The sequence below is a fragment of the Rhodnius prolixus genome, unplaced genomic scaffold, assembly GCF_049639745.1.
Source record: "Rhodnius prolixus isolate KJV_2025 unplaced genomic scaffold, Rpr scaffold_33, whole genome shotgun sequence".
Lineage (NCBI taxonomy): Eukaryota > Metazoa > Arthropoda > Insecta > Hemiptera > Reduviidae > Rhodnius > Rhodnius prolixus.
Genome location: NW_027411608.1, coordinates 300,407 through 328,380, shown reverse-complemented (window position 1 = coordinate 328,380; position 27,974 = coordinate 300,407). Strand labels below are relative to the sequence as shown.

The window sequence follows — 27,974 nt, the reverse complement described above, 5'->3', positions numbered from 1 at the left end:
TAACGTAAACAAAGCTAGTGAACTATCCAGAAGTGTAAATGTAAACAAAGAATTAGTTTCATCAATGATAAAAGCGTTTTGTGTTTTTATTTTAGTGAGTTTTGAAATGATTTCTCAATAATAGATAGTTTTATTTTTTTTTATAAAGTTTTATTTTCGTTGATTCATCAGTTACGCAGGTGAACGGATTATCGGTTAAATCAAACATACACCCTGATATCTTTAAGAATTAAAAGGCTGATATAATCAATAATTCAGATGGAAAGGAAAAAAACCTTCATTATAATGATGGGAATCTTATAGAACAAAAAAAAGAATGGATACGCTTCAAAAATGAGTGAAAATACAAATCAACTAAACACAACGGACATTCCACCACATGATCTTCCTACGAGTTTGGCTGTGCCTGGAAATATCCAGCAGACAACGAATGTTTCGTGTACGTAAACGTTATCTAATTTTAAAATATGCATAATAAATCCTCAATTAAAATAAAAAAATAATAAACATTTAGGCGTTCATAAGTGAGCATAACCTATATCATATTAATCGCTTAATGTTGACAAACATAAACATTTTCCTCACGGTTTCATATTTACTAAAAATACTTTTTCTTTTTTTTTTAATAATTGTAATTTTGCATTAAATTCTCAACATATTTTACGTAGTAAACTATTATTTTAAATGCGTACGTTTTGGTTTTCCTTTTCAATATAAAATTGTTTATTTTAATTAACATTTTTTAGATAATAATCATGGCCCGCATTGTGCATCGTGCCAGCATCTTGCCTCTACTGAAATTACAAGAAATAGGAATAGGACAATGTCTCCTATTAGACGATTTTTTTGTCTATTCGTAACATTTGATCTGTTATTAACTTGCCTAATATGGCTTATAACTTTAGTCGTAAGTATGATGATGGCTTCTCAAAAGTTAAATTTTTAATATTGTTCATTGTGAATTAATCTTATTTATTTTATAGCTGACTGGAGAATTTAATTTTTATACAGTAATTCATAAAGAAATATTGCACTATACTATTCGGACTTCCTCATTCGATATTGTGGTAAGCTTAAACATTTATCGTTCAATGTTTTTAGTTAGTACGAAGAGAGTTTTATGCCCATGTGGGACTTAATTTTAAATCAAACTTAATCAAGCATCGTTTTATACTCTGGGTTTAAATCCAATTTTTTTTTTTTTTTGTTACAGATGGCTTCTGCTGCTAGATTTATAATTCTTTTATTATTTTACGCTCTCTTGCGATTAAACCATTGGATAATAGTTGCTGTCAGTAAATTTTTCGTTTTACATTAAAAATATATTTGAAGTTTATTAAGTTGTTATAGTTGCATTTTCTTATTTTCAGATCACTACAGCTTCCACTTGCTTTTTTTTGGTTGCCAAAGTATGCCTCTTTGATGTAAGTAATGTATTTTCAATTATTAAGCAAATTTGCTGCGCCATATAATCATCCATGTTGATTTTTAATTCTTTAACAAAGAAGGTTTGGAAGATTTGTATTTTGATTCAAATGTAACATAGTTGTAACAAACGCATTCCTTGTTTTACAATAACGAATGATTCAAACTTAAATTTAGTATTTAAGTAAATACATTAAGTACTTTTATCAAACGGCAGTGACAGATTGCTAATTCCGTCAACTCTATGGCCATTTTACTCGATCTTCTTTAATTTGTCATTTCATAATAGCAATCGTTCGGAGTCTGAGAATTGTACACAGCTTGCAAAGAAAAAACACCTATCCGTTTGAAGCACTCAAAATAGAAACTTTGAGCCATTACTTCCTCTTTAAGCAATGATCACTCTAAAAGTGATATTTTCTCAAAACATGCAAATTTTGGATAGAATTTTATAATGTAATAACTTCATTCCGAGAAATTCTGAAAAAAAGTTATGATTACACCAAACTTTCTTTCACGTTATAAACTTTTATCAAATATCAAATTTTCAGCTTAATGTAAATTTGTTTCATTGTAAGTTCCTCAAAAAAAGAATTCTTTCTTTTTGGATGAAGCGTGGTTCATCATTGTATGACTTCAAATTCAATTAATTTCAAAGAAAAGTGATAATTTTGTAGAAATACACAGGGAAAAGCAAATTTTAATGATAAATTGTTAATGAAATAAAACAATGTTAGTGAAACAAACATTTCAGCGAAAAGTGATGCTATAAATTCTAGATAGTGAAAGAGTTAAATATGTTAAAATTTGGATATTGAAGATTTTAAGTTTTAATCTTTGTAATCTTATTTCAGTGGGACACAACCGGCAATCAAGTTCTACAGGTGATGCTAATCCTGTCTTCTTTTATATTGTCCTGGTCTGAAGCATGGCTATTAGATATTCGAGTAATACCAAATGAAAGGAATGCCGAAAACGGTTGGTTTGTCTTAAACAGTATTACTTTTAAATTAAAGAATGTTTAGCCTAATCTTTAATCTTAAAATTTGTTTCATATTATTTTGTAAGCTAAATTTAAGTTATTAGACAATTTTTTTTTTTTCATTTACAGCAACCACGAATTTTGACGAAAGAACACCTTTATTAAGAAATTATCCAAACATTCATTCACGTTTAGATGCATTATCAGAATCGATATACAGTTTTTATTCGCCAGCTGAATCATCAGAAGGTAAAACATGTTGCCAATATTGTCTGCAACAAACTAATTAATATTTAAAAATAATTTTAAAGATTATTTTCGGGGATCACAAATTATTCTTTGGTATTTTAAGTAACAGTAAAGTTTTGTAATGACGCGTAAATTCGAAACTTATTTGCATAATCTATACATAAAGATGATTATAGGGTATGTCGATTTCTTATAACGAGATTTCGATCATCATCGATTGCAGCTTTCGTTTATGCCTTTACTTGGTGCTTGCAGTCGCGTAGATTACAGTCAAAAAAATTACTCGCTCTCCTTGTAAACCTAATCTTAATGTATACTGTCGATATTGATATTGATATCGATGTTAATATTGATACAAAATAAATTAAAAAGTTGATATTCTTCACCAAATATGTATATATATATATATATATAATATATATATATATTTGTGAGATAAGCAATTATTATTGTGCCTTTCAGATTCAGCAGATGAATTTGAACGAATAGCACATAGGAAAATTAGAACTGCAAAACCTTGTTCTACGGTAAGACATTATATTTATATTTATTTTTATATACAGCAACAAAGTTTTAGTAGTGTAAACGAGTTTAGACCTGGACAAGCCAGTAATATATGTGGGGTTGCAGAGGCCTTTGGAATCCTGGAAATCCCTGCAATGCTTAAACACAAATCCGTTAAACGTAGCTGAGGCTTCTTCCTCAAACTTCATCAATTGAGCTCTTTGAATTGGATACCCTGATCCATCATAAGCACTCCAAAATTCCTTTCTACTTCCACTCTATTTATGAGAGAATCTCTTTAGAGTGAAAAAATTCAAGTTCGAGTTTTCATTTTTAGTGAAGGTTGTTTTCGCACATTTCTTAAAATGTTTAGTCTTTTTTCTACCAATCGCTCTGGTTATTTGTGTTTTTTTTTTTTTTTTTGTAACATCTGAGTGCCCACAAACAATGATATTCTCAAAAATAGTTTCGAATCTTTGGCGAAAAAAGAGAGTTAACATTTTCGAATCCGTATGGCTAATCGTCCATGAAGACCAGTGAGTCTAAAATCCACCACGAGCTTTATTGGAGTCTTTTCTAACCAAAAGTTTGGGGCCTATCGGCTTTAAAGCTTTACCCATATCTGTTAGTCTAACCAAACAGATGTTCTAACTTCTTTACACAGTAGTTGAGCTCCTTTAGAGTCGCCAGGGTGAAGATTAAATAGCCAGCCTCCCAGGTATTAATTTAGTGTTGAGAAAGAACTTGAAAGGCTTGCAGGATAATAGGACGAGAAATCTCTTATTAGAATTAGAAAAATCAGGGAAGGAATTACCTCAGTGGTTAGCGAATACTGGATTCTAACGCGGAGATCCTAGGTTCGAATCCAGATGCTAGCTATTTTTTTTTCTTACGAGCTTCTTACAGTTCACTGTCCGGAGGCCGGAAACTTCCGGGCGCCAATTACCTCAAATGTTAACGCACCTTTAAAAAAGAATGAGTCTCAAAACACGAATATCCAAATTTATTTTAAATTTTTTAGAATGAAAACTACCATGCTAAAGGTGAAGAGATATTAGAAGCCGCCTGGCAGGTACTGAACAATGACAAGTGGGTCTTTGAAAAGGATACCGCTGAAGGTGACACCATATATAGTCAGAAAACGGGAAAGGGACAAAAAATTTTCCGTTTAATTGTAAGTAAATAATGTCAAAAAAGGGAAAATCTAGGAGGTATTTGTTTTAATTAAATGTGGAATCTATTCAGTTAAGTAGTTTCCTATGGTTTTGAAATTGTCTACCAAAGCGGAATTTTAGAAAGACCCTCCTCTCCTTTATAACGTAAAACTCACAGAATTGTGTATCTCATTGAAAAGATACATAAAGTACATTTGATACATCCAGTATGCCCTTTTCCCCAGATTATATATACGTCATGATGTTTTTCATGGGGGGGAGGGGGAAATCGCAAATTGAAGAGTTTACAAAGTTGAAAGAAAATTTTAGAGCCATCTTTGTGGAAATCCATTCAGTTAAATGGTACCTTGCAGTTGTGAAATTTTGAAGCGACGTATTTATAATATGAATGTCAAAAACTCAACATTATACTCAAATCCTGGAGGAGAGGGAAGCCTAAATAAGTGCAATTGATAGAATTCTCCTGGAAAAATGCAGCAAAAATTTTAGTACACTCTTTCTATTAATTAGATTCATATTATTGAAAATTAGATTCATACAAATCCATTCAGTAAATGAAAATTTAGATTAATAAAAATCCATTCGGTAAATGAAAATTAGATTCATACAAATCCATTCAGTAAATGAAAATTTAGATTCATACAAATCCATTCAGTAAATGAAAATTTAGATTCATACAAATCCATTCAGTAAATGAAAATTAGATTCATACAAATCCATTCAGTAAATGAAAATTTAGATTCATACAAATCCATTCAGTAAATGAAAATTAGATTCATACAAACCCATTCAGTAAATGAAAATTTAGATTCATACAAATCCATTCAGTAAATGAAAATTAGATTCATATAAATCCATTCAGTAAATGAAAATTAGATTCATACAAATCCATTCAGTAAATGAAAATTTAGATTCATACAAATCCATTCAGTAAATGAAAATTAGATTCATACAAATCCATTCAGTAAATGAAAATTTAGATTCATACAAATCCATTCAGTAAATGAAAATTTAGATTCATACAAATCCATTCAGTAAATGAAAGTTTAGATTCATACAAATCCATTCAGTAAATGAAAATTTAGATTCATACAAATCCATTCAGTAAATGAAAATTAGATTCATTTAAATCCATTCAGTAAAGAGGTTCTCTTCCGGTTGACGTATTTTGATCGATACTTAACAGTTAGATCACCTGGTGGGACCGAATCTGAATCTCATGTTTCCACCGATCTGCGATTTGTAAGAAAATGTTTTGTTGAAATAAAATATTTTTTTTTTTTGCAAATTTTAATAATTTTGTTATTCTATTTTAAAAGGGTAAATTGAACATTCCATCGACCGCACTGCAAGAACTTTTATTTAATAAAATAGAAGACTTTCCAAAATGGAACCCTACTGTTAAGGAAGCAAAAATTGTACAGGCAAGTAAAAGAAGGAACGAAATATTTGTACTTGCAAATTCAAGCAGATGTCCTAAAGTTTTACACTCAAGATTTCCTAATCTTTATTTTTTTTTTGTTTTTGTTTTTTGATTGCCAGGTCATGGACTCCTGTACGGATATTACTTCGCAAATCTCAGCGGAAGTTGGCAATGGTCTAATAGCATGTAGAGAATTTGTAACCTTACGTTTTTGTAAACCAAAGTATGGATGTATAATTATAGCTAGTGCCTCAATTACCTGGCCACCGGTTTCCTCAGACACCTCGCTAATCAGGTAAAAGAATCATTAATTACTTTGTATTATGTTACTAAATCCTGGCAAGGGATATCCTCTTAACAAGTCGAATAAAAGTGGAATATTTTTAAAGAATTTTTCAGTGTTTTTTTTCAAGCGTTTTGTTAAGGTGCTGCTAGAACCAGTAAAAAGTTTCATTCATCCAAAAATTATTGATAAATTTTATTTCTAATTAATATTTTACCAGAGGCGAAAACGGTCCAGGATGTTGGGCAATTAGAAGTGTATCAGAAGATAGCTGTGAAGTCAGATGGTTGTTGAATACTAAAATCAACGGATGGTTACCACAATACGCAGTTGATTCAGCGCTAGCCGGCGTAATGACTGATTATATGTCCTATCTAAGAAAATATACCTCTTCTAACACCATCATCACTAATTTAGAAAATGAAACAAATAGTGAAGAGCATCTAGTAAATAACCGTGAGATTATAAAATGATTTATTTTATTATTAGTAATTTTATTTTTCATTATTCAATCTTTCTCTTATGTATTTTAATTTTTTTTGTTTTGTTTTGATGTCATTGTTATAATTGATCATTATTTTTAAATTATTTTATGAAGCTCTAGTTTATAATTATTATTAGAATTGTTTATTTTGTTCGTTTTTCTCTCTTTCATTATTTATTTAGCCAGCCTGCTTTTTCTTAATGAGACAAGCTTTTCTAGGCTGAGCTTCTTTATAGAACGGAGCCAGAGATAACTGAGAATCGGGACAGAAATGGTGCTGAATTTAAAAAGAATCACCTGGATTTAGGGCATAATCTAAGTATTTCTATTTTCCAAAGGGCACGTATTTTTTCTTAATATCAGCTGGGCTCTTGGTCCAGTTCAAAAAGCATGATTTTAGTGAGGAAAATGTGTTTATTTAAGATTTAAATTATTATTTTTATTTATTTATTTTTTTTTTTGATATATTTGAATCATTTTTAATAAGATATTAACTTGAATTAATTAAACTGGGCTATTTAAAGAATGTTATTTCCACTCATAAGGTAAAAAAAGTAATGCAATCTTTTCAAACTTTTCTAGTTCAAGTTTTCATCAGAAGTATCTGTTTAGAGGACTCCCTGAATCCAAAAAAAGGAGTTTTCCAGAAAATTTGTGAAATTTTTTTTTATAAAATAGAAATAGATAAGTTTTAAGGCCTGATTTTCTTCTTTTTCTCTATATGAGAATCTTTTCATTTTTTGTCATCACAAATTTAATAAATATCGTATAATATGTGGTAAATCGTAATAAATCGAGTTATAAATGAGTAATCAATTAATCGATTTCATATGTTATTGGGTGCAAGTGTGACTTCTAAACTAATGTTCCTTTCTAATTATGTATCTCCTATTAAAAATGAATTACGTATTCCGTGTATACTGCATAAATTTGCTCGCCCCTTCCCATAATATACAATTGCATCTTTAAAATTCAAAAACATTACCCTTATCCTTAAATACATACGAGGTTTCATTACTTCACTATTTAAAGAAAAAAAAAATGAAAAAGAAGTAATTTTTAGTTATTTTGTAACACTTGAAATAACCCTCTCAGGCCATGTAACCTACCTCTTTCAGTCAGCAAGTGTGTATTGTGTGACGGTAACTTGGTTGTAGTTAAGTTCTTTACATCTATCTGATTAATGAATCTTAGTTTGATAAGTGAAAGTTCGAAATCTTTTAGTTATACAAAAAAATGCGTGCTACGATGAACAACAAAAAACAGCGATATTATCCAACACAGCAGACACAACCACATTTCGTAAGTCTAATACATATTCTAAATAATTTTCTTATTATCAAACCATATTAATCTATAAAATAAACACGAACGCTTCAATTCTCTTCAGCTAAATAAAAAGTGGAATTAAAAAATTATTGAAAACAAATCGTAATTACAAATAAATCCCTTGATAAACCATTTGGGTGCCTTTAATTTTTTTTCCCTTTTATGACCTCTACAAATTGTCATTTTTAATGGTAACCACTGGGATAAGAGAAACCCATTCACACGATCTTTTCTGACTACAAACATCAAGGCCTAAACTTCCTAATTTTGAAATATATTGAACGCCATAAAAATTACTAGCACTATTAAAGTATTTACGAAGTTGTAAGATTATCGTTGGGTTCTGTTTTCTGGTAGAAAAATATTCCTAGAACTTTGAATTTTAGCAATTCATTTAATTTTTTTTTTTTTTAATATTATATGATGGGAACTCTAAAATGATCCTTTATTGCAATAAACTTTTCATAGAAATATGTTTTTCCAAGAAATAAGTTGATAGAACTACAAGTGTGCAATTTAGTATACCAATTTTGACAAAATTTGTTGGAGAGTTTTTCTAAAAAATCTGCTCAATGGTACGTCTGGATAAAGGAATTTTCTTTGGTAAATTACCCCCTGGTTTCTACCTTTTCATGTCCCTCGAGCCATACCTACTCAAAGGAAATTTAAAGTCTGAACTTGTTGTAGTTTTCCAAATTGAACTGCGAGTGTGCAGATACCCATTTTGGTTTTTTTTTTTTTCCGCAAACGCGGAAAGAGTTCTCAAATCATATATTTTCGATTGAAAACTTTAAATATAAAGTTTGAGCAGTAAATTTCTAAAAAAAAATCCCAAAAAGAGTGTTTAATTGTAATAAAATATCCATCAAGTTTCTATAAGTCTGCCCGATTCTCAACAAAAACGACTTTAACATTTACTTTTTAAATCTCATCTTATAAACTGATTTCCTTTTTAATTAGAATATAAAATTAATATTATATGATAAATGGTCCGTTTTATATATTGTGATATTTGCATTTTTTATATTAATCTTTTTAAAAAGAAAAAAATATATATATATTTATAACCTAATTATTATTCTTAATTCATAGATAAAGTTATACTTTTATTATTTAATTATTGCTTGCCATTTGTATGAGTTTTGTTAAAAACAAAAAAATAGTTGTAAAACAATACATTTTTGCAGGTAACATAAATGATTTTTTCATCATAAAAATTTTACCTTTTTTTTTAAAGATTTGATTAAGAAATATTATTTCCTTTTTTTCTAATTTAAGAAAAAAAATGTTAGAAAAGATTTTATTTAATTACTAAATAAGATAGTTCTTTTAAAAAATTATGTATTGAAAGCATATGCTTGTAAATTACGTATTTTTTTGGATATGGAAGAAAGAAGTAAAACAAAAATATATAAAATTATTTATAATATAATCTTCGTTTATTTGATTTATATAATTTTTCTATTAGACAGTTAGCAAGGACCAGAGATGGATCGCAAATCTGTGGGGCAGAAATCTGCTGAGAATGACGTATCCTAAGACATTATAAATACTTGACAAACTCTAATTGGTTAGATCAGTTTGTCTTTTTTGTTCTCGTAGCCTTTCATATCCTAACGTGGATATTCTTCGGAAAAATAGACGGTGTCAGTTGGCTGGACGATTTGGAGGAAGATGTTTTTTAACGAGTTAGACTCCTCAACGGTAAAAAGCAAGATTGCAATATTTAATTAACTTTACAAATTGAATGATTTGTCCTAGACACAACAAAGAAGATCAACTAGAGAAATATATTTAAAGTAAGACTCACAAAATGTCGGAAGATGCTCAGTTCTACAATTATTGGGATTTCTCCCCTCCCATTTTCTCCTCGTGTTTATTTTTTGCATAGTCTGCCCTTGTTTACGATGAACTTAAAAGCCATCTCTTTATTGTATGTGACAGGAGTTCAGGGAATTTTTCTTTGTAAAAATTCAATAGCTACGCTTTTATTAAGACAGATACATAACCAAACTGATCTCCGCCTTCATGGTCCATGAACAGACCAAGACAGAAGACACACACCAAGCCTCTAATGATGTAAAAACAGTAAATTGTAAATTAGCCCTGAAGATGACCCTAGTCCCTAGGTCGAAAGCTTGGCAGAATAAATTTTTTGATGACTGAAACTGGCATTAATTTTTTCATCCTATTGAAACTATGATTCAGTCACCAAAAACAATGAACAGGAAAAACCTTTACTTTAGAATATAATAGAAAAGTGATTAGAATTTGAAAAAAAATCAAATGATAGTTTCAATAAAAACCCGACAGAGTGCCACTAAGCTAAGTTAAGGAGTAGTTTAAATATTTGCCACTAGATAGCACTGCTGTAACTTCCCTCTATAGATGTCAACATAAACAAATTCCAGTCAGTAGTGAAGGTTCTGAAATGTTTTGAGTAAGGTTATATCATTTGCCAGTATTTGATTACATTACTCGAAGTCGTAACTTGAATTATTGCACAAGAGTGAATATTTTGGAATTCATGGATATAAAACAATACCTGATCCATACAACAGTAATATAAGAAACAATTTTTATACCTGTAGTCTTTGGCAATGGTAAGTAGTGTTTTCTTGTTTTTATCAGAACTGTAAACAAAGGCGTATAAAAAATTTACAACAAATACTATTTGTATCTGAATAAGAACATAAAATCATGGCGCACCTTATATTATAATATTTTCATCTTTCTGTAGCAGCTATGCGGCTTATATGTATCTATTGTATCGCTTATCTTCAATTAGAGATCGATTCTGCTTGCGTGAAGTGTAGGCCCATTTATTTAGCCTTTCAAAGTAAAACAATAACTTCAACAGACCGATTTTGGGATTTTCATGCTTTTTTTTTTATCAAATAGAAGTCAAAATTTATCTATTGAGCCCAAATTTCATAAGATCACTCACCCAGGTCCCCTTAGGATGTCCTAGAAGAACGGAGGTTACCGTCAGCCAGGAATCATGCTCACTGTTTTGACAAACCCCTTCTTCCCTAAAATTGCCTTGATATTCTGAACAGTAACCTAAATTAAAAGAAACTGGACAAATAAGAAACCACATACACCATTAACACAATTATACTTCTCATTAGTTTGATTAAAAATCGAAAAAACATTGTCACAAAGCATATCAAAACTTGATAATTTTTTATTTTTCTAAAGAAAATAACCTTGGTAACGGAATAATGTATTTTCTTGACAAGTCTATCTAATTTAGTATTCAAATTGTAACTGTGTAATTTACCACCCCCAAAAAATCATGGATTTTTCGAAGAAGATATTGCCAGAAGCTAATGTTGTTCCATGTGACGTTGTTTCAGCTTTGATCAGGTGTCCAACAGATAAATCTTACTTGCTTGCTTATCATCCAAATAATGATTACTACTTACCATATATACAGGTGAAGGATAGATCCTGGGCAGAAGGATGTAGAAATCTGACGACCAAGGTAAGTTAAATGGAACATTTATTGATTATATATATCATTTCTCCAATCTGAAATGAGCACTTTATAGTGTGTCATTAATCAATAAAGACCTTTAAAATAACCTATAATTTTTTAAAGTGGGCGCTCGAACCATCTTTAATGATGATCCGAACCTTTCGATCACACATCTGGATTTAGGCAGTTACCTATCCACTGTCTGTCTCTCATAAATAGTGACTACTCCGTTTGGGGACCAACATTCTTTTTTTTTACGTGATCTCACAACTTCAGCTGCTAGACATTTGTTTTCTTCACGCTACTACCTACTTCCTATACGAGGCAGGAAGTAACTATATTCCCTCCATGCATAAGATGCTTCGTTTCCGTATGCTTTATCCAAGTACCCTTAATCCATAATGCCACATATAAGTTTAAGTCTGTTCTCTGTAATTTTGATTGATAATAGGTAAATGATCTCTCGAGTTTTTTTATTTTTTTATTATTAAATCTAAATCTAAGTTCAGTTAAAATATCAAACAGGGGAACTTCAAAAAGCAAGCAAAATTCTGTTTAATTTATGGACAATCAAATAGAATAATCCTATTATCTATTTTGAGGATATCTTTTATCTATTAGCTGGTACATTTTATTTATTTCTTTTTTTCCTTCTTCTTTTAGTACACCCGTGAAGAGATTCTCCCAAATAATCTTATAAGAATCAACAGAATATGGCAATGTGACAACTTGCCTTATCTCTTGAACGCTGTATTTGAATTTATAATTCCAATTGAATATAAAATTAAATTGAAATTACCTGACGTCATTGTAAGATGTTTATTTATATTTTTTTGTTTAATAGAAATTAGAAAGAAATTAATTCTGGCTTTTCAGTAAATAAATTTGAACATTTTATGTTCTTTAAAAAAAAAATATATATATATATATATATATCCAATATTTGTTGTTGGTATAATTTCAATTTTACATCAATGGCAACACTGCCATCACAGTGAACTGAGAAAGAGAAAAATCTATAGACTCCACGTCAGCTAGTTTTGTAACCTTAGATTTCCGCATGTGAAATCCAGATTTCGCTAACCAATTTTGCCAATCCCTTAAAATTTTGCACATTCTGCAAAGATTAACTTATTTATTGTACGAGCTAATGCACTTAGAATAGCATTAATGAACATTTATATGACTTTAAAATACGCATAGCGGAAGCTAGCATTAATATTGTAGAATTAAATCATTTGATTAAATGTCGTAATTATTTATGTAAACGTAACTTATTAAGGCAGCAATATATAATTAAGATTTTTTTTTTTTTTTTTCTCATTTGAAAGAGTAGCACTAAAGAAAAGGTAATGTGGATGAAAGTGAACGAAATTCAGCGTCTTCTTCAATTAGAAATGTTAAGCAGTTCTGAATTGAAGGTGTACTTCTCGCTGGCTACCGGTGATCAAGAAGTGAAAATACCAAAAGAAATAGCTGATTTTACGGGTATGTAAGGTTAGTTATTATATTATGATTAGGCCATAATTTTTACCTCCTTTTTTTTAAAAAAAAACAAAACTTTTCTATAAAGGAAAAAACAATATCTCCATCTTATAACAGTTTTATAATCTTCCATTGTTTAGGTAACATTGTACTTGAGGTTACAAAAGGGCACGTTATGGCTCCAAGATCTCTACATATGAACGATTCATTAGTACAGACATTAGCATTATCAGAAAATGGTTAGTACTAATTTCCATCTATTCAAATTATTAATTTATTGTTTTTTTTGACGTGAACACGTCTTTAAATTTGCTATCATATGGAGGCAATTCAAAAAACCTAATGATAACAAAATCAGGGGATACAGTTTGACATTATAGTTTCGAATCTATCGTCTACATCCAAAATTAAATTAGACCACTAGATAGCTAAAGGATCAAAGAATTCATTACGATAAGCGAGGACTGTGACGCATCGCGCGCGGTGGAGGGGGAAGCGCCGCCATTTTGAGATCATTTTGCTGCGTATCGAGATTTGCAATTAGTATAACTTTTAACTCGAAGAAGTTACGATGTTCGTTTAAGTTTTAATCGTCAGCTGTCGTCACAATCTATCGATTGTATATAGAACATTAGTGTAAAATAGTCAAAGTGAATATAATAAGGTGTTACAATAAAAAAATATCAAAAATATATCATGTCGGCCTACACGCGTCAAAAAGCCGAAACCAAATGCAGAGATCGTATACGGTTGGAAAGGGCTTCTCAAGAACAATCGAATGGTAATAATAAAACACCATATGACCGAGTCAAGCTGTGCTGGGAACGTAAAAGAATGAATGCGGCCGAGCGGATCAACGACGACGGTGTCAGTACATCTGCAGCTGGGGCGGTTGAAATTATGCAAGTGGATGACGAAATCGCTTCTACATCGACAACGGACTGTATCGCACCACTGTTGGGTTCTAAATCGCGACTCAATGAGTTTAATTTCATCGTCGATAAATAATGACAAATTTGATTTCATTCTAAATACATAAATAAAGATATTTTATATAAAAAATATATCCCGTTAGGTAAACGTATTCACGTACAACACTCGGCCGTGTCCATGACTCAGCCGCAGTTTTTTTTTTTTTTTTACTTTAAATGGCTGTAATATGATTAATTATGTATCATTAATGTTTTGCAAGCAAAATTACAATATTATTTGTGTGATTAATTCGTTAAACTGCGTTTCACTTCTTATTATTATTTATGTGATGTACTTTCTCGAGTTCACTACTCCCAATCAAGTCTTCACTACAGATACTTCTAATCCTATCAGTTTTATTAAGTACCTTTGCAAGTCTGTCATAGTTAGGTTTAAAGACTTTCTGAATTATTACTTTCAAAGGCCCTTACGAATTCAATTTCACACTAACTGAAAGAGAGCCTGCCAATTTTTTTTTATTTTCATGTTAAACGAGTGACCAAGCATGTCAGGTAAATCCAGTGTTTCTTAGATCTTTCGTGCTCTATTTTGATCATTGAACCTTAGATTTTTTTTCTCTTCCTAAGAACCTCTGACGCTCACTGCCAGGAGACCAATGATCACAAATGATTAGGAATACTTGAGTTTAAGTATCATTCGTATTGTTAGGCTTTGATTCCCGTTTTAAGAAGCCAAGGTTCCTCAATAAATGTGTAATCCTAGAGGGAATCTTGCATAGTTTTGTTAAACTTTAGGGTCCTGCTGTGCATAATTTTATGTTTTTATTTGGTTTTAAACATTTATTTATTCATTTTTTTGCTACAGATGTAATTATCTTATACAAAGAATTTTTGAAAGTATGTTTTCCAAATATTATGATGAGTTTAAAATTTTTTCGTAAATTATGCCATAAAATGATGTGGCCAGACAATATGGTAACCTCTTTGTTCAGGTAATTTAGTAATACGTTTCTTTTTTGTTTATTAACAAATTTTTTTTGTAGAAAAATTATGTCCTAGTAATTATCTTATGAAAACCAGTGGCGTGGCGTTCGACATGTTCGCAAGAGGATGCAGTGCAGTCCTAAGTAAAAAAAAAAAAAAAAACTATCGAGATTTGGAGGTCCTATAGCTTTAGCCAGAAGAACTCCTAACTTATCACAACATCTTAATCATCGAGAGCAGCTCTGTATTTATCTACCCTAGAGCACTGCATTTCCGTGGCTGTTTGTTTTGGATAATTAAGAGGAACGGTATGGCAGATTAGTCATTTCTAGGTAATCATTACTATTTCTGTTGCTGATTTTGACCAAATATTTTACTGTGACATCCTCTCTCTCTTTCTCACTCTGGTGGTACCTGAGCGTAGTTTTAAATTTCCGCTTTAAAACACGTACTCCAAACCGAATATTTCCGGTGTAGGACACTCAAAATAGAACATTTGCACGATTACTATACCTTCCTGTTCCTGTTCTGGAGCAAGAGAAAGAAATAGAAATTGAAATCAAGTAAAACAATGGTATACATGGTACTTAGAACGCTTCCATTTGAATTTATACTACAGATTGGATCATGTGGACAAAGATGGAGGGTCAACAAAGTGGATTAAACTAATTGTTAAGCACAATAAGAGTAATACTGTTGAATGATGTCCTGGGTGGATCCCACTACATCACAATAAATACGTAGAAAGATATTGTTGATTCTCTATAGTATAGAGGTTATGCTATTGAAGAACTGTCACGAGCGGATATTTTGTTAGTGATGCGTTAAAAAGTTTTTTTTCACCAAATCAGCTTCAGCGTAGACAGTTCAAAAACAATTTTGCAACGCCTTCCAATAGATAAAGAAAGAAACCAGCCTTCTGTTTCGTCCGGGTTATGTATATATATATATATATATATATATATAATCAATTTTACAGCAGGGCAATCGATTTTTCATGTTGATAAGTGAATCGATTTTTCATGTCGATAAGTGCATCATTGTAGGAGACATTGTCACAATTTTTATTAAGCCGTGAGATTAGCGCCAAAAGAGTTCGCCCTAATTAAAATAAAAGTACTTGTAATAGAGTTAAAAGTAAAGTAATTGCCTATTTTTTACAGGCGGGCTTTACGTCCAACTACCAATTTTGTAATCGAGTTAATGGAAAATCGTTTCGATAATAATTAGCAATTACGAGTAGAAATGATAACTTACTTTGCAGTCTTTATCAAATCTAAACCTAACATTAGTGACAAGAAGAAGTGAATTTGGCAATAGGAAATACAAGAAACAATCATTAGAAAAATTAAAATGTGTATTTGTGTGCAGACTCCATTGTATCTCGGATGGTGATTCAAATAGGAGGAGGTCCCGAATTGCTTTTCTGCAAGTTCTAAATCAAGAACAAAGTATCGGTTGCAAAGAGTGAGAATTAATCTCTTTACCTGAGACCAATTGTAATTATTATGAGTGTTTTTTTTTTTATCTTTTTTTAAAGGATGGGCGATGTTTGGGAACGAAAGGCACTGGTGTTCCGAGAAGTGATGACCATTATGGCCGTAATGGAACCAGAATTAGTGTACACTGGTATTGCGGCCGAAGCTCGATGCAGACTAATTTTTAGGTAAATAATTTGTTTTAATTTTTAGCTTATATTGTTTCATCTATAGGAGATTTAATAAGATTAATAACTTAGTTTGTGGTATAAATCTTTAAAGACAAAATCTTGCTTGCCAAAAAATTTCTTCTCTCTCTCTTTCTGTGAAATAGATATTTCGATGCTGATAAAGATGGAAAATTGAATGCTACAGAATTTAAAAATCTAATGATAGCCATGAGAGAAACCAAGAGGAGTATGGTTTCAGCATCAACATTAGAAAAAGAAGTGGAGAAAGGATACCAGTATGAACAAATTTTATTTCATCATCTAAACATATGATCTTATTTGTTATTCAGAAAGATATTCCAGGTTATAATATATATTGTATTATTGGGATAAATTATTCAATCAAGATTTAAGAGACCAAAGCTGCTGAGCAGTTTTTGTGTGTCTCTAGAGACACAGAAAGTAGAAGACCTTGACTTAGCTACCTTTATTTAGCTAGTGAATTTTTTAGTCACTTTATACAATGGGCGCATTCAGCAGACAAGAGCGCTACCAGATCGCTCCCAAAGGGAGCGCTTTATTTCTCTGAACGCTCTGCTACTAATATAACCTAAACATAACCTTTTATCGAATTAAGATTGGCGAGGAATCGGTCAAAAAAAAAAACCAACTCGTCTTTTAAATTAAAAGGTGCTAGGCCATTTCAAAATCTGGATATTTATTAATCATATTTCAACTTTTTAACTTGTTATCAAAGAGAAAGAAGAGCACACGATAGGTCATTTTTATGTAGTTTTTCATCACCCTTCTAAAAAATATTGCCAAGGCAGTAAAGCTAGTATTTTTCTTAATATCGGGAAATAAGTAGTTTTCCGTGTGATTTCCTAAGCAGTAATCAAATGTTAAGAGCTTTAGATGTTCTCAAGCATACACAAAATGGCTAAAAATTAATTTTACATCTGTTACAAACAAGAAGTAATAATTATTTGGTAATTTTGGGAGAGTTGCGTTTAAATTACTAAAAAAAAATTGGAAAAATTTCAAAATTGTTTTTATAAATACACGTACTTTGCTAGCAAGCACGTACCGCTCCGTCGAAATAGCATAGAAAATTTCCTCTCCATAAGATGTCGTCCGCGAATGGACCAAGGTAGAGCACCTCGCATCGCCTATGAAGGGCATACCGGAGGCAGAAGGCCTAGAGGGAAGCCAAGACTGAGACGGTTAAACAAGGTGGAGGAGGACCTCTCCAAGTTAAATGCGTGAGGATGGAGAAGAAAAGCGAGTGATAGAACGGCTTGGAGTGAATTGTTGAAGGAGGCCAAGGCCCTACAAGGGCTGTAGAGCCATGGAGTAAGTAAGTAAGATGGCGTCCGCTGCCTCAACATGTGAGAGCGATGCTAACAGTGCGCCATTCAGCGGATAGTTCCGTAGCGCTCTTGTCTGCTGAATGCGCCCAATTTTTTTTTAGCCCAGCATCTATTTTGGATATTTAGCTGTTTGTCGGCCAATAACAAGTTTTCTGATTTAAAATTCTGTTCCGCTTTGAAAAACTTTTTTTTTTCTTTAAGGAACTTTAGCCACCTTGATTTTCATAAAAATTGAAATTTAAAATTTTGGAACCTATCTTCTAACTTGCACTGTTTAGTATTATATGTATTTAAATTTTATGTTGTTGCTGTAAATTAATATAAATAAAAACATGGAAAAGTACTAACTTTTTCTTCTAGGTTAAATTTTCATCTTTCCTTGTTTTCCTGCAGAGAACTCTCCTTGGCTGTGGGAAGTGAAGTAGCATTAAAGGATTTCGTACTGCAGATAGGATTGTTAAAATTTCGAGGCACCTCACTTATAGTTAAAGCGAACTCTTCAATCAAGGACTTCATTAAAGCCTGGTGAGTACTTTTAACTTTTATTCTCTTTACTTAGTGTTCAAGCATCTTATCTAGTTCAAGGATCTATTAAGTCTGGTTTTACGGAGTTTTGCATTGTTTGCCTCTTATCGTGTTCTACCTTCTAGAGAAGTGGTTCTTAACCGGTGTTCCACGAAATATGGTCCAAGTGTTCCGCGAAATTTCAAATTTAAATGCATTGAAAATTAGAAACTTAAGAAAGATACGAAAACAAAAAATCGTAAATATGTTATAATTTATCCTTTTTAATTTTAATTAATACATATTAAATATCTTTTTTGAAAATTATATTTGATTTTTTATTATTAATTAATTTTAAGTTCTTGCTAAATATCGAATTTCAAATTTTTTAATGTTAGTGTTCCGCGAGAAAAATATATACATCAATTGTGTTCCGTGTCTTTGAAAAGGTTAAGAACCACTGCACTCTAGAGTTTACTTGCAAAGCCATTCCTTAAAAGAAGTTTGTATTGTGTCTTTAATTCTACCAAGTTTTGGTTTTGGACTAATGAATGGAGTGACCACCACAAATAGCTTCTGGCAAATCGTTTGTCTATACTTCATCGCCCCCGCTGCAATCATCTCTTGCTCCCCATTCAAGTACAATATTAATAAGCTAAGAAAGCGGGATTGGGGTAGGGACTTTCTTCTTAGCCGGATAAGGGACTTTTTTAGTCTCCAGGTCGAATAAGACCCTTATCCTTTATAAGACGTCTTAACGTTCGCCTCAGAGTGCTGGGCCAACACCAGAAATGACACGAGCTTGTTCTCCTTAGGTTTGAAAGAAAAAAATTCTTCGAAGGATCTATGGAGTCATTTTGGATGGGGAAATATAGAGACAGAGAAGTAACGTAATGCAGAACTAAGGAGTTTGTTGTACAGGGACGGTCGACGTGGTGTGTTTGGTGAAGCTTGGACGGCCTTCGTTGGGCAGTACACGTAGGCAGAATGAATGCCGAGGAAATACCATATAAGATAATTAAAAAGAAAATACGTGACGAGTGGGCAGACCGAGGTTGCGATGGAGTGATGGAGTGTTTCGAAGGATGCAAGAACTCTCCTTGGGTATCCGAAACTGGATGGGGTGGCCGGCAGTGGACCCAAGACAACTGGCAAACTTTGATTGAGGAGGCCAAGATTCACGTCAGTTAAGAAGAAGAATGTCTTTAGTTGCAGACAACGATGTTTGAAAAGAAAGTCCTTCTCTTTAAGGCTTTACCCACCTCTGTGTAGATTTTGATGGCAAAGATTTCAGCCTGATATAATCTTCGACTATCTGTGGACTATTTTGCTTCTTTATTAAGTGACATCTTGCAAACCCCTCTACGAGACAGCTCTTTAGCCTATTTTTATACCATACAACTTATTTTTTATTTATTATTTTATTTTTGTCACTTAAAATAGGTATTATAAATGCATCTTGGTTCGACGTAAGAACCAGATCTTTATTGTTGACTTTAAACTAAAATAAACTAATTACATTTTAATATTTCTAGCACAGCTGCTGGAAACCAAGGCGAGATAATTCCAGGTACACCTTTAGCTGTATTAAGTTTTGTTACTTTAAAATTAATTAAGTTATTACATTGTAATATTTATTTATTTTGCGGGAGGGGGGGATAAAAAATCTGTTACGAAAACTCACTAGATATTCTCTTATTACACAACTTTCTAACTCAAATTTTTTTTTCTAATTCCAAACATTTTAGTTATATTTAATTCTTAAAAGCAGTATTCAGTTAGTAAACCGTACATTACTGAAAATGTAATGTACTAAAAGTAAATTTTGTTTATATACGATGTTTACAGAAAGTCTTAGGTATAATTTTCGAGAAAGTAAACAATGCGTTCAATAAAAAGTAATTCCGTTCAAGGATTTTCTTAAAACTGGATTTAATCCATATGAACTGTACACAAAAGGTAGAACCGTTAATTACAGTAAATTGGTATTGTAAGAGGGAATCTTCCACTCCTGTTCCCCAGCAGTAGCTCTTAACTAGTGACTCTATTACGGCACGATTGTAGTACTGCCTCTTGAGAATGGCAGGAGAAGGATTAAAAAAATAGATATTGCTAAACATTTTAATCACAAGTCAATTAAAATAATGCTGAATGGACTTGATAAAATCAATTAATTTTTTTATGACTGATAAATGTTCTTTACTCATAAAACGTTTTAGGTATTTTACGAGATCTAGGAGAATATTCCTTAGCGTGGCACACAGTAAAAGTGGGAAAAGCTGGTGTGAAAGAGGTTACTGCCATAATAAGGACAGATGGTAAGTAAAGTTGTAAACATGTTTGTACTGAATTACAATCTTATTTCCCAAAATATTCAAAGTAACAGGAATAGTAAAAAATATTTATTGCACAACTGACAGAATTTTACTTCTCACACAAGTGATTCATCTTAATCGAAAACATTTTCAAGTTTTAATAATATACATTTTTTTTTCTTCAATTCTTTCAATAATACAGAAGACAAACGCAAAATTTAGGCGAAAAAAAGCTAACTGCTTTTTGTAGGTTATTGAATTTAGAATATTGAATTAACTTGAGCTTTAAAATTGTAAAAAATTAAGAAACAAATTGCTAAAATATATTTTAATGTTTTACAAGTTAAGATTTTTTTTTATTGTACTTACATTTGTGTCCCAACTGGTATGGTAAGTAATCTATTGTTGATTAAGTTGCTACTTTCATATTAATAAGTTTTAAGTTTGTTTTCTGCAATTGATTTAATTTTAGAGTTTTGTGTTATCAAAAAGCTAAGGGGGAATCTGTTACCGCATCGTAATGGACTAATAGATAAGGTTTCTCTTAGGTTATAGAACAGGGGTGTCAACATTTTTTTTAATAATATAAGATTTTGCCAACTTGTCATGTTAATTTGAAATTATGTTAATTAATAGTATATTTAAAAATATATTAAGTTGATAATTTACATTTTTTTATTTTTTACGTTCAATGAAAAAATTAAAACTTAATGCGATAATGTACAAAACATAGATTGACAAAAAATTTAATCATTGAAAGTTGAACTTACTTCAATAAATTAATACAGTAAGCAGTAATTTAGCTTATTTGGTTAGACTGTAGCTAGGGCGAATCTTCTCAGCAATATGATCCCTAATCACTGGCCTTTTTACTTCAGAGCCGTCTATTCAGTAATTAGGTGAAAGAATTCTGAATAGTTGCTTTTTAAGAATTCTTTACTTCTAAACCTAAGGGATGATTAATATAGTTGAAAACAACGATGCATCGAAAATTGTAGGCTTTTTGGGAGGAATCTAAGATCGATTTTTATTTATTTATGAAGCACAAGTTTATTAATTTTTTCCCATTTTACTTATATTATTCTTGTAAAATTATACCTCCAATATTATTTTACAGGTCTGTTTGCCGTGCCACCTAAAGCTTCGCTAAAAACCGGAAGCGAACACTCTTTGAATGTATTCAATGCGTCTTCAGTAGAAAATATGGCGCTTATTAACTTGAAAATTTACACACAGTTGCTTTCACAAAAAGTTCCAACTAATATAGAGTATAAAAAGGTAAATAAATATTAGGGATAGCATACCGACTCGTCTAGTTAACATTACTCTTGGAATTCTGGGCATGGTACATGGAGCACCGTTTGATGCGTACTTCTTTGTTATCAAGGATTGGTAAAATTGGAAAGGCTGAAATTTTGGAAATCTTTGCGGCATCTAATGCAGTTTTGCAAGAGGTATTTACATTAATGAGACTTTCTAAAGATATGGATTATGGATGCAACCCTAGGAGAATTCATCGGCAAGAGAACCCACATTTCTTGATTAACCGAGTCACTGGTTTGTCAGGATAAAAAAAAGGCTTAATCGCTCAGCCTCCTCCCTCCACCAAATCGAAAAAGAAAAGATTACTTCTTTTGTTTGTAAACATCTCGAAAGTTTGAGACAAGTTAGCTTTTACTAGCCAACGTGTCTTCTCTTATACCCTGTCAAAGCTACATGACCGGAATCTATACTCAAGCTTCATTTTATCCAAGAAGGGCCAATCTACTCTAGCAGTCAAGAACGCTTCCATTTCAGCCTAAGAACCACCCACCCACCCGTCTTTTGCTTTGTACACAGGAGATTGCATTAAATTTTATTACCATCAAATTTGCCACTGGGACATCCAGCCCGTACAGATATTTTCAGCATTAATTAGTTCCATCTGTCCTGGTATAGAAGAGAATCTTCTGTAAATATTTGCAAAAACAGCATTCCGGACAGAGATAAAAAATTTATGTTTTCTTAATTATCAAAAAATCTAACTGAAGTTTCTTGTCAAACTATTTCCATTTTCTGATGTTATAACCAATACATTAATTCTATAGTTTTAAAAAAACAATTTTGCAGTAATAGGAGAATCCCAGGAAGTCAGACTAATGGTTATATATAAACGTTCTAGTCCATTGGAAATAGATATTAGTTGAGTCAGCTGTAAAATAATAATAATAATGAATCCGACTGGTCGAACCACAGACCCCCACACTAGCTAGAAATGCGGTCGTAGCAAATTTCAGTCTATCAGATTATCTGCTTCTTGATTACCTGTTTCGCGCACATGGACATCTGTCTTAAAGACATATACACCTCCGTCGAGAGGGAAGAAAGAGGAGGAGTATTGGGCCAGTAAGATCAACACAGATATTAGGCTGCTCGTTACAAACTTAGGATAGATCCCAGTTAGGGCATGTTGGATAAATAATAATAATAATAATAGCCACTTTTTAATAAAAACAACTGAGCACATTCCACAGATAATGGCTTCCTTACCAAGTCAATTAATACAGCTGTGCAAACTGGTAGCAAAACTATTTGGAACCGAACCAAGGATGCTGCGAGTCGATTCTCCAGTTTTTATTTTAGGTAATCTACTAATAATAAACGATTATTAATTTTTTTTAATCAAAATTTAAGAAAAATAAATATTTCCCCTTGCACAACTGCTTGAACTGTGAACCATCAGCAATTCTGCTCTGTGCCCCCTGAATAGTTCAAGTCACTAGTCACCTTCATAAAGGTCACGGCATCTTGCACAGCTTATTGCCGTCATTTAGGTAGTTATTGTTAGAAGGGTGTGTAATTTAATTGCTTATATAACATCATAAAAGCCAAAAAAAGGTCATTTTTTTGACAGTAATAGACTCCAATTTTTGGATTTAAATGAATTTGTCAAGGCTTTTCTTCATATTAATAGCTATATCTTTTTGGTAATTTATCATTTCTAAAGTGAAATTTAAAGTCTCAGGAAATTGTTTTGAGAGTTTCTACTGTTTTAATTAAGGCGAGATTTTGTTTTCATAAGTATGACATTAAACATGAGAATTATCTCGAATGTTTGAACCCCGAAATTCTTATTAGTGAACTAAGAAAGCAAGAGCTTAGAACTGAAGATTATTTGGAATCATTTCCATTTTGTAATGAATATGATTAAGTCACGTTCTGATTGATAGATGCTATTCCTAATGTTTTCCAAAGTAGTTTTTTTTAAAATATAGGCATTTTCTTAAGTATGTAATTAATACTTAAGAGTTCAAATATATTAAATTATAAATAAATTTTTACTATATTTTAGGAGACCTGCATGGTAATTTCCCAGATATTTGTTGTTTTGAACGAATCTTCTGGGGTTTGGGTATACATTTAACACCCATTCGAATGTTACTGTTGGGTGATTACGTGGACCGAGGATCTTATGGTGTCGAACTGATTGCTTATCTTTTTGCACAAAAAGTAAGAAATCCGAAAAAGATTTTTTTAGTACGTGGCAATCATGAATTGAGAGAAATACAGAAGAATTTTACCTTCCAAACGTATGTTTACATTTTTATGTATGTGTATAGATAGATATAAATATATGTATTTAAAAAAAAAAAATTAAGTGAAAGGACGTTTCGATCGCATATTTCGATCATTTTTAATCTTGTTATTATGCTGAACTTTAAACTTCAAAACTTTTAATTTGAACTATTCACATCACGTCAGTGCGCCAGATTGCTTTAGTGACTACTTTTATGTAAAAATCGTAGTGTTCCAGGTAATCATACATCTATATAAAAGTATTGTTACGAGAATTGACAAATACTTCGTTCTTTCTAACAAAGTGTATTAGTGAGTGATTAGCCTACGATGAAAAACGTCTGTTAAGTATAAAAATTTAAACATGTGTAGTACATGTATAAAATAAGAACTTGAAAAATATTACATTAGAGACTACCTAGCTGATCTTTATTAACTTAAATATTACCAAACCGTGTCCATTTCAATGCAAACTACAGAAGTTAAATAGTATTTAGAGTTCGCTGTAGAAGTAATGCATCGCTATTAATTACTTACAGTGTAGAAATGACTTTTTTGTCTTAGGCAGCCTCTAACTTGCAACTACCAAATTAAGTGTCGTGGACAGAGGCGACTGGCAACTATAAATTTCTATATTTAACATTTAAAAAAAAATTAAAAAAAATCCTAGGCCTAGACCGACAATTTAGCCTAGTGCCGCAGTAAATCTTAGCTTTGCGGGCCTCGCCTCTAACCGTTCGGCTACCGTGGCGCTTTTTGATAACACACAAATAAATATAGATGCGTAAATTTTGGAAGTAATTGATTGTTACTGTTTCTCACGCTTATTTCCATCTTTTATGATTATCTTCATGCGTAGCAGAGGTGGCTAGGATAGCTGAAAAAAAAATCAAGTACTTTGGAATTTCTATTTTTCTTCCAACTTCACTTATTAAGAGATTTCGGAAGATTCTAAGATTTTTGCCCAAAGCAGATTAAGCTAGGAGGGTTTATCCTCTTCGAGTTTCTCTTTCCAATGATTTCGATGATATCGGTTTGGGTTAGACTTTTGGGCCGAAAGTAAGATGCTATGTTGTCATGTGATTGCTAGCAAATAAGGGACTTAATTAGAGATTCAACCATATCTACAATCTATTTAGATATTTTTGTAGTTGGTCACTTCTCTTAACTGTACACATATATAAGTGCAGCTAGTAAACTGTGTTTTCTTTCTAATCTTGATGCTTTCTTGATGTTGATATTGATGTTTTAGTGAATGTGTAAGGAAGTTTGGAGAGGAACAGGGTCTGGCAATATGGCAAGAAATAAATAGAGCTTTCGACTATATGCCACTGGCTGCTGTAGTTGATGATAAGGTAGGTTTTTCTGATTTGATGTTCATTTGTTGCAAATTTTTTTCCCCCATTTCATGGAGCTAATGACTAGACAGTCGCACAAAACAAAGTGGATCTCGACTAGTATCAGTGAATAATCTTTTGTTTAATTAATATCTTAAGAAAATCATTTTTAAGCAAAAACTTAGAGAGAGGATCTGTCTAATTATTAATATTTAAATTTTAGAGTTTTCCTAAGTAAATTTAGAACAATCAGCTAGCTAAGTCTAAGTCTTAAATGGAAAACGTGCTTATGGATTTTGTAGAGATTTATGTGATGAATATTTTAAGAGATTTGAAAGCTTCATATTATTTGTAAATATTTAGTTTGTCAGTTATTAGTTATGAATTTATTCTTATTTGAATTTCAAGCTCTAAAATGATGCCCATCTCTTATAGGCAACATGATAATCCTACAGGAAATTTCAAGTTTTTACTACTATTATAAATTAAATTTGCTACAGCTCTAATTCCTGAGGGGTTTTATTATACCCATTTATACGAAAAAAAAGTTTTGAATCTTTATTAAGGACCGCTTCCTCGAAATCTGACCATAGAATCAGATCATAGTTATCGTTACGCACATTTTTATCACAAATATGGTATAGAACCAAATCACCTTACCTTACAGTAGTTTAAATTGTATTATAAAAAGTATTTGTATAAAAAAAAAATGTACCGTAGCTCACTCTTCCAGAGATAATAATTGATTTTCTAATAATTTTTAGATATTTTGTTGTCATGGAGGAATTCCAGCACCTTGGTTATGTCCACATGTTGAATTTATTAACAAAGTACCGTGTCCTTTAGCAAATCCAGACGAAGAAAGCTCTCTAGCTTGGGATCTTTTATGGAATGATCCAGTCAGGTAATGAAAGTACTTAGCATTAAATATAGAAATATTTTAGCTATTTGAAACTGTCTTTTCTGTGTGTGTCACCGAAAATAATTATTTACTTGATCGAGACTAGCTGATGTATAAATAAATTAAAAATGATTTAGACTAATAATCACATTATGAGAACCACTATACAGTATTTTAATATAGTGTCCTTGCGGGTAGCCAAGCCCAATACCAACAGAACTATTTTAACTTTCAAAGCAGTAGAGATAGTTAATTTAAGCAACCATATGGGTTTAGCGAACCCATCGGCAATCTAGTTCAGCGTAATCCGAGGTGAGATGTGATTTGTGCCGAAGTTGATGGAAGCCAAGATGACAAAGGTGGCACTTGGTATTTGTTTCGAGTACATAGCATCCAGGATGCTAGAGGATCATTATATTAAGAGAGCATATATATTTTTCTGCAACAATTAAGTAACTTGCTGCCTAGATCAAGTTAATTGTTGCAGAACAATATATATGCTTTGCTTGTAAGGGAAGTATCCGCTGATACCTTTCACTTCTTCGGGCATCTTTAGAGAATCTGCCATTTACCGGTGTTTGAGAAGTGGAGATCCTTTTCAGAAGGTTCATTGGTGGTAATCTCTAATTTACGGTTCCTCTCTTCCTTGGGATTTGGTTAACAGATATGAAGTGGTGTAAAGTTGAAATAAGTAGTAATACTTTTCGAAAATTATGCTGCAGGGAAGGTAATCTAGAAGAAAGTTTACTGGAAGAATTGCAAGAAAATGAAGGTTTTGCTGTAAACAGACGTCGTGGTACTGCTCATGTATTTGATTCAGGTGCTTTAAATAGATTTTTGGCCGTTAATAGGATGACCTACCTTATAAGAGCTCATGAAGTTCAACAAGCTGGTGTACAGGTAAACTAACTTTTTGCTATAGAATTAATTTATAACACCCAAATGAATACTTGGCCATTTAATTTAGGCTGGTAATATATTCCACAACTACTCATCCTCTAAGCTTTCTGTCGGTTGTAGAACTTGCTACATTGGTTCCCTAGTTGGACTGAGAGCCAAGGGAATCAAACTTCGCTTATTATTTTGATCAGCTGTACTTACTTTTCCGTGTCTATACGACAGCAAGATGAAACCTTCACTGTCAGTGAAAATGAACTATTTAACCAAAACCTTATTTCGGGTCCTTTGAGGAAAAACTTAAAATTTGACATTTCTTTTCGTTTTTGAACTACGGAAGATATACGGGGTCTCACAAACACAAATTTGTAAGAACACCTTGTAAAGTAGTCAAGGGTCCTCACTGATTATTTCGAAAAAACTCACTATTAGAGTAAATAAAAAAACAAAATAGGATGTATACTATGCTGGTGTTTCTTAAATTTTTAATAATACAAGTTTTTTTCCCCCCCTTTTGTTTTGTAGATCCAAATGAATGGGAAGATGTTAACAGTGTTTTCCAGTTCTTATTACAACGGAGGGCATAACGATGCAGCATGTGTTCTGGTATTCGAAAAGAAGCTACGCATTTTCCGCCTAGATACATCAGAGTTTCACAAAATTCGAGATTAATCCATGTTTGTTTAAAAATTAAATTGTTTTGTTTGTAAA

At 31.8% G+C, this 27,974-nt stretch overlaps 2 protein-coding genes across 2 annotated transcripts; both read left to right on the top strand.

Annotated features, from left to right (window-relative positions):
- Nucleotides 1–9,051, top strand: Start1 (Steroidogenic acute regulatory protein-like). Its single transcript, XM_074130069.1, has 12 exons — nt 1–439; nt 747–907; nt 984–1,067; nt 1,214–1,291; nt 1,371–1,424; nt 2,280–2,403; nt 2,537–2,656; nt 3,119–3,183; nt 4,182–4,334; nt 5,655–5,759; nt 5,878–6,053; nt 6,262–9,051. Exons 1-12 carry the CDS (start codon nt 334–336, stop codon nt 6,512–6,514), a joined length of 1,479 nt encoding a protein of 492 aa, XP_073986170.1. The 5' UTR covers nt 1–333; the 3' UTR covers nt 6,515–9,051.
- On the top strand, nt 8,427–27,974 carry LOC141455244 (uncharacterized). Its single transcript, XM_074130157.1, has 19 exons — nt 8,427–8,457; nt 10,446–10,457; nt 11,214–11,341; nt 11,999–12,145; nt 12,667–12,823; nt 12,961–13,059; nt 14,618–14,744; nt 16,277–16,402; nt 16,549–16,680; nt 18,115–18,279; nt 19,794–19,828; nt 20,478–20,576; nt 21,691–21,851; nt 23,087–23,195; nt 23,905–24,142; nt 25,381–25,483; nt 26,230–26,369; nt 27,089–27,266; nt 27,789–27,974. The coding sequence occupies exons 1-19, from the start codon at nt 8,427–8,429 to the stop codon at nt 27,933–27,935; spliced, it is 2,334 nt and encodes a 777-aa protein (XP_073986258.1). The 3' UTR covers nt 27,936–27,974.

What these genes read in the sequence shown, in the direction of transcription:
- Start1 (XM_074130069.1), top strand. Translation starts at nt 334, where the DNA reads ATGAGTGAAAATACAAATCAACTAAACACAACGGACATTCCACCACAT. An exon ending in GCCAGCTGAATCATCAGAAG is followed by an intron (nt 2,657 to 3,118) that starts GTAAAACATGTT and finishes TGTGCCTTTCAG; the next exon opens with ATTCAGCAGATGAATTTGAA. An exon ending in CTGCAAAACCTTGTTCTACG is followed by an intron (nt 3,184 to 4,181) that starts GTAAGACATTAT and finishes TAAATTTTTTAG; the next exon opens with AATGAAAACTACCATGCTAA.
- LOC141455244 (XM_074130157.1), top strand. Translation starts at nt 8,427, where the DNA reads ATGGTACGTCTGGATAAAGGAATTTTCTTTG. An exon ending in TGAAATTACCTGACGTCATT is followed by an intron (nt 12,146 to 12,666) that starts GTAAGATGTTTA and finishes CTCATTTGAAAG; the next exon opens with AGTAGCACTAAAGAAAAGGT. An exon ending in GAAGTGGAGAAAGGATACCA is followed by an intron (nt 16,681 to 18,114) that starts GTATGAACAAAT and finishes TTTTTCTTCTAG; the next exon opens with GTTAAATTTTCATCTTTCCT.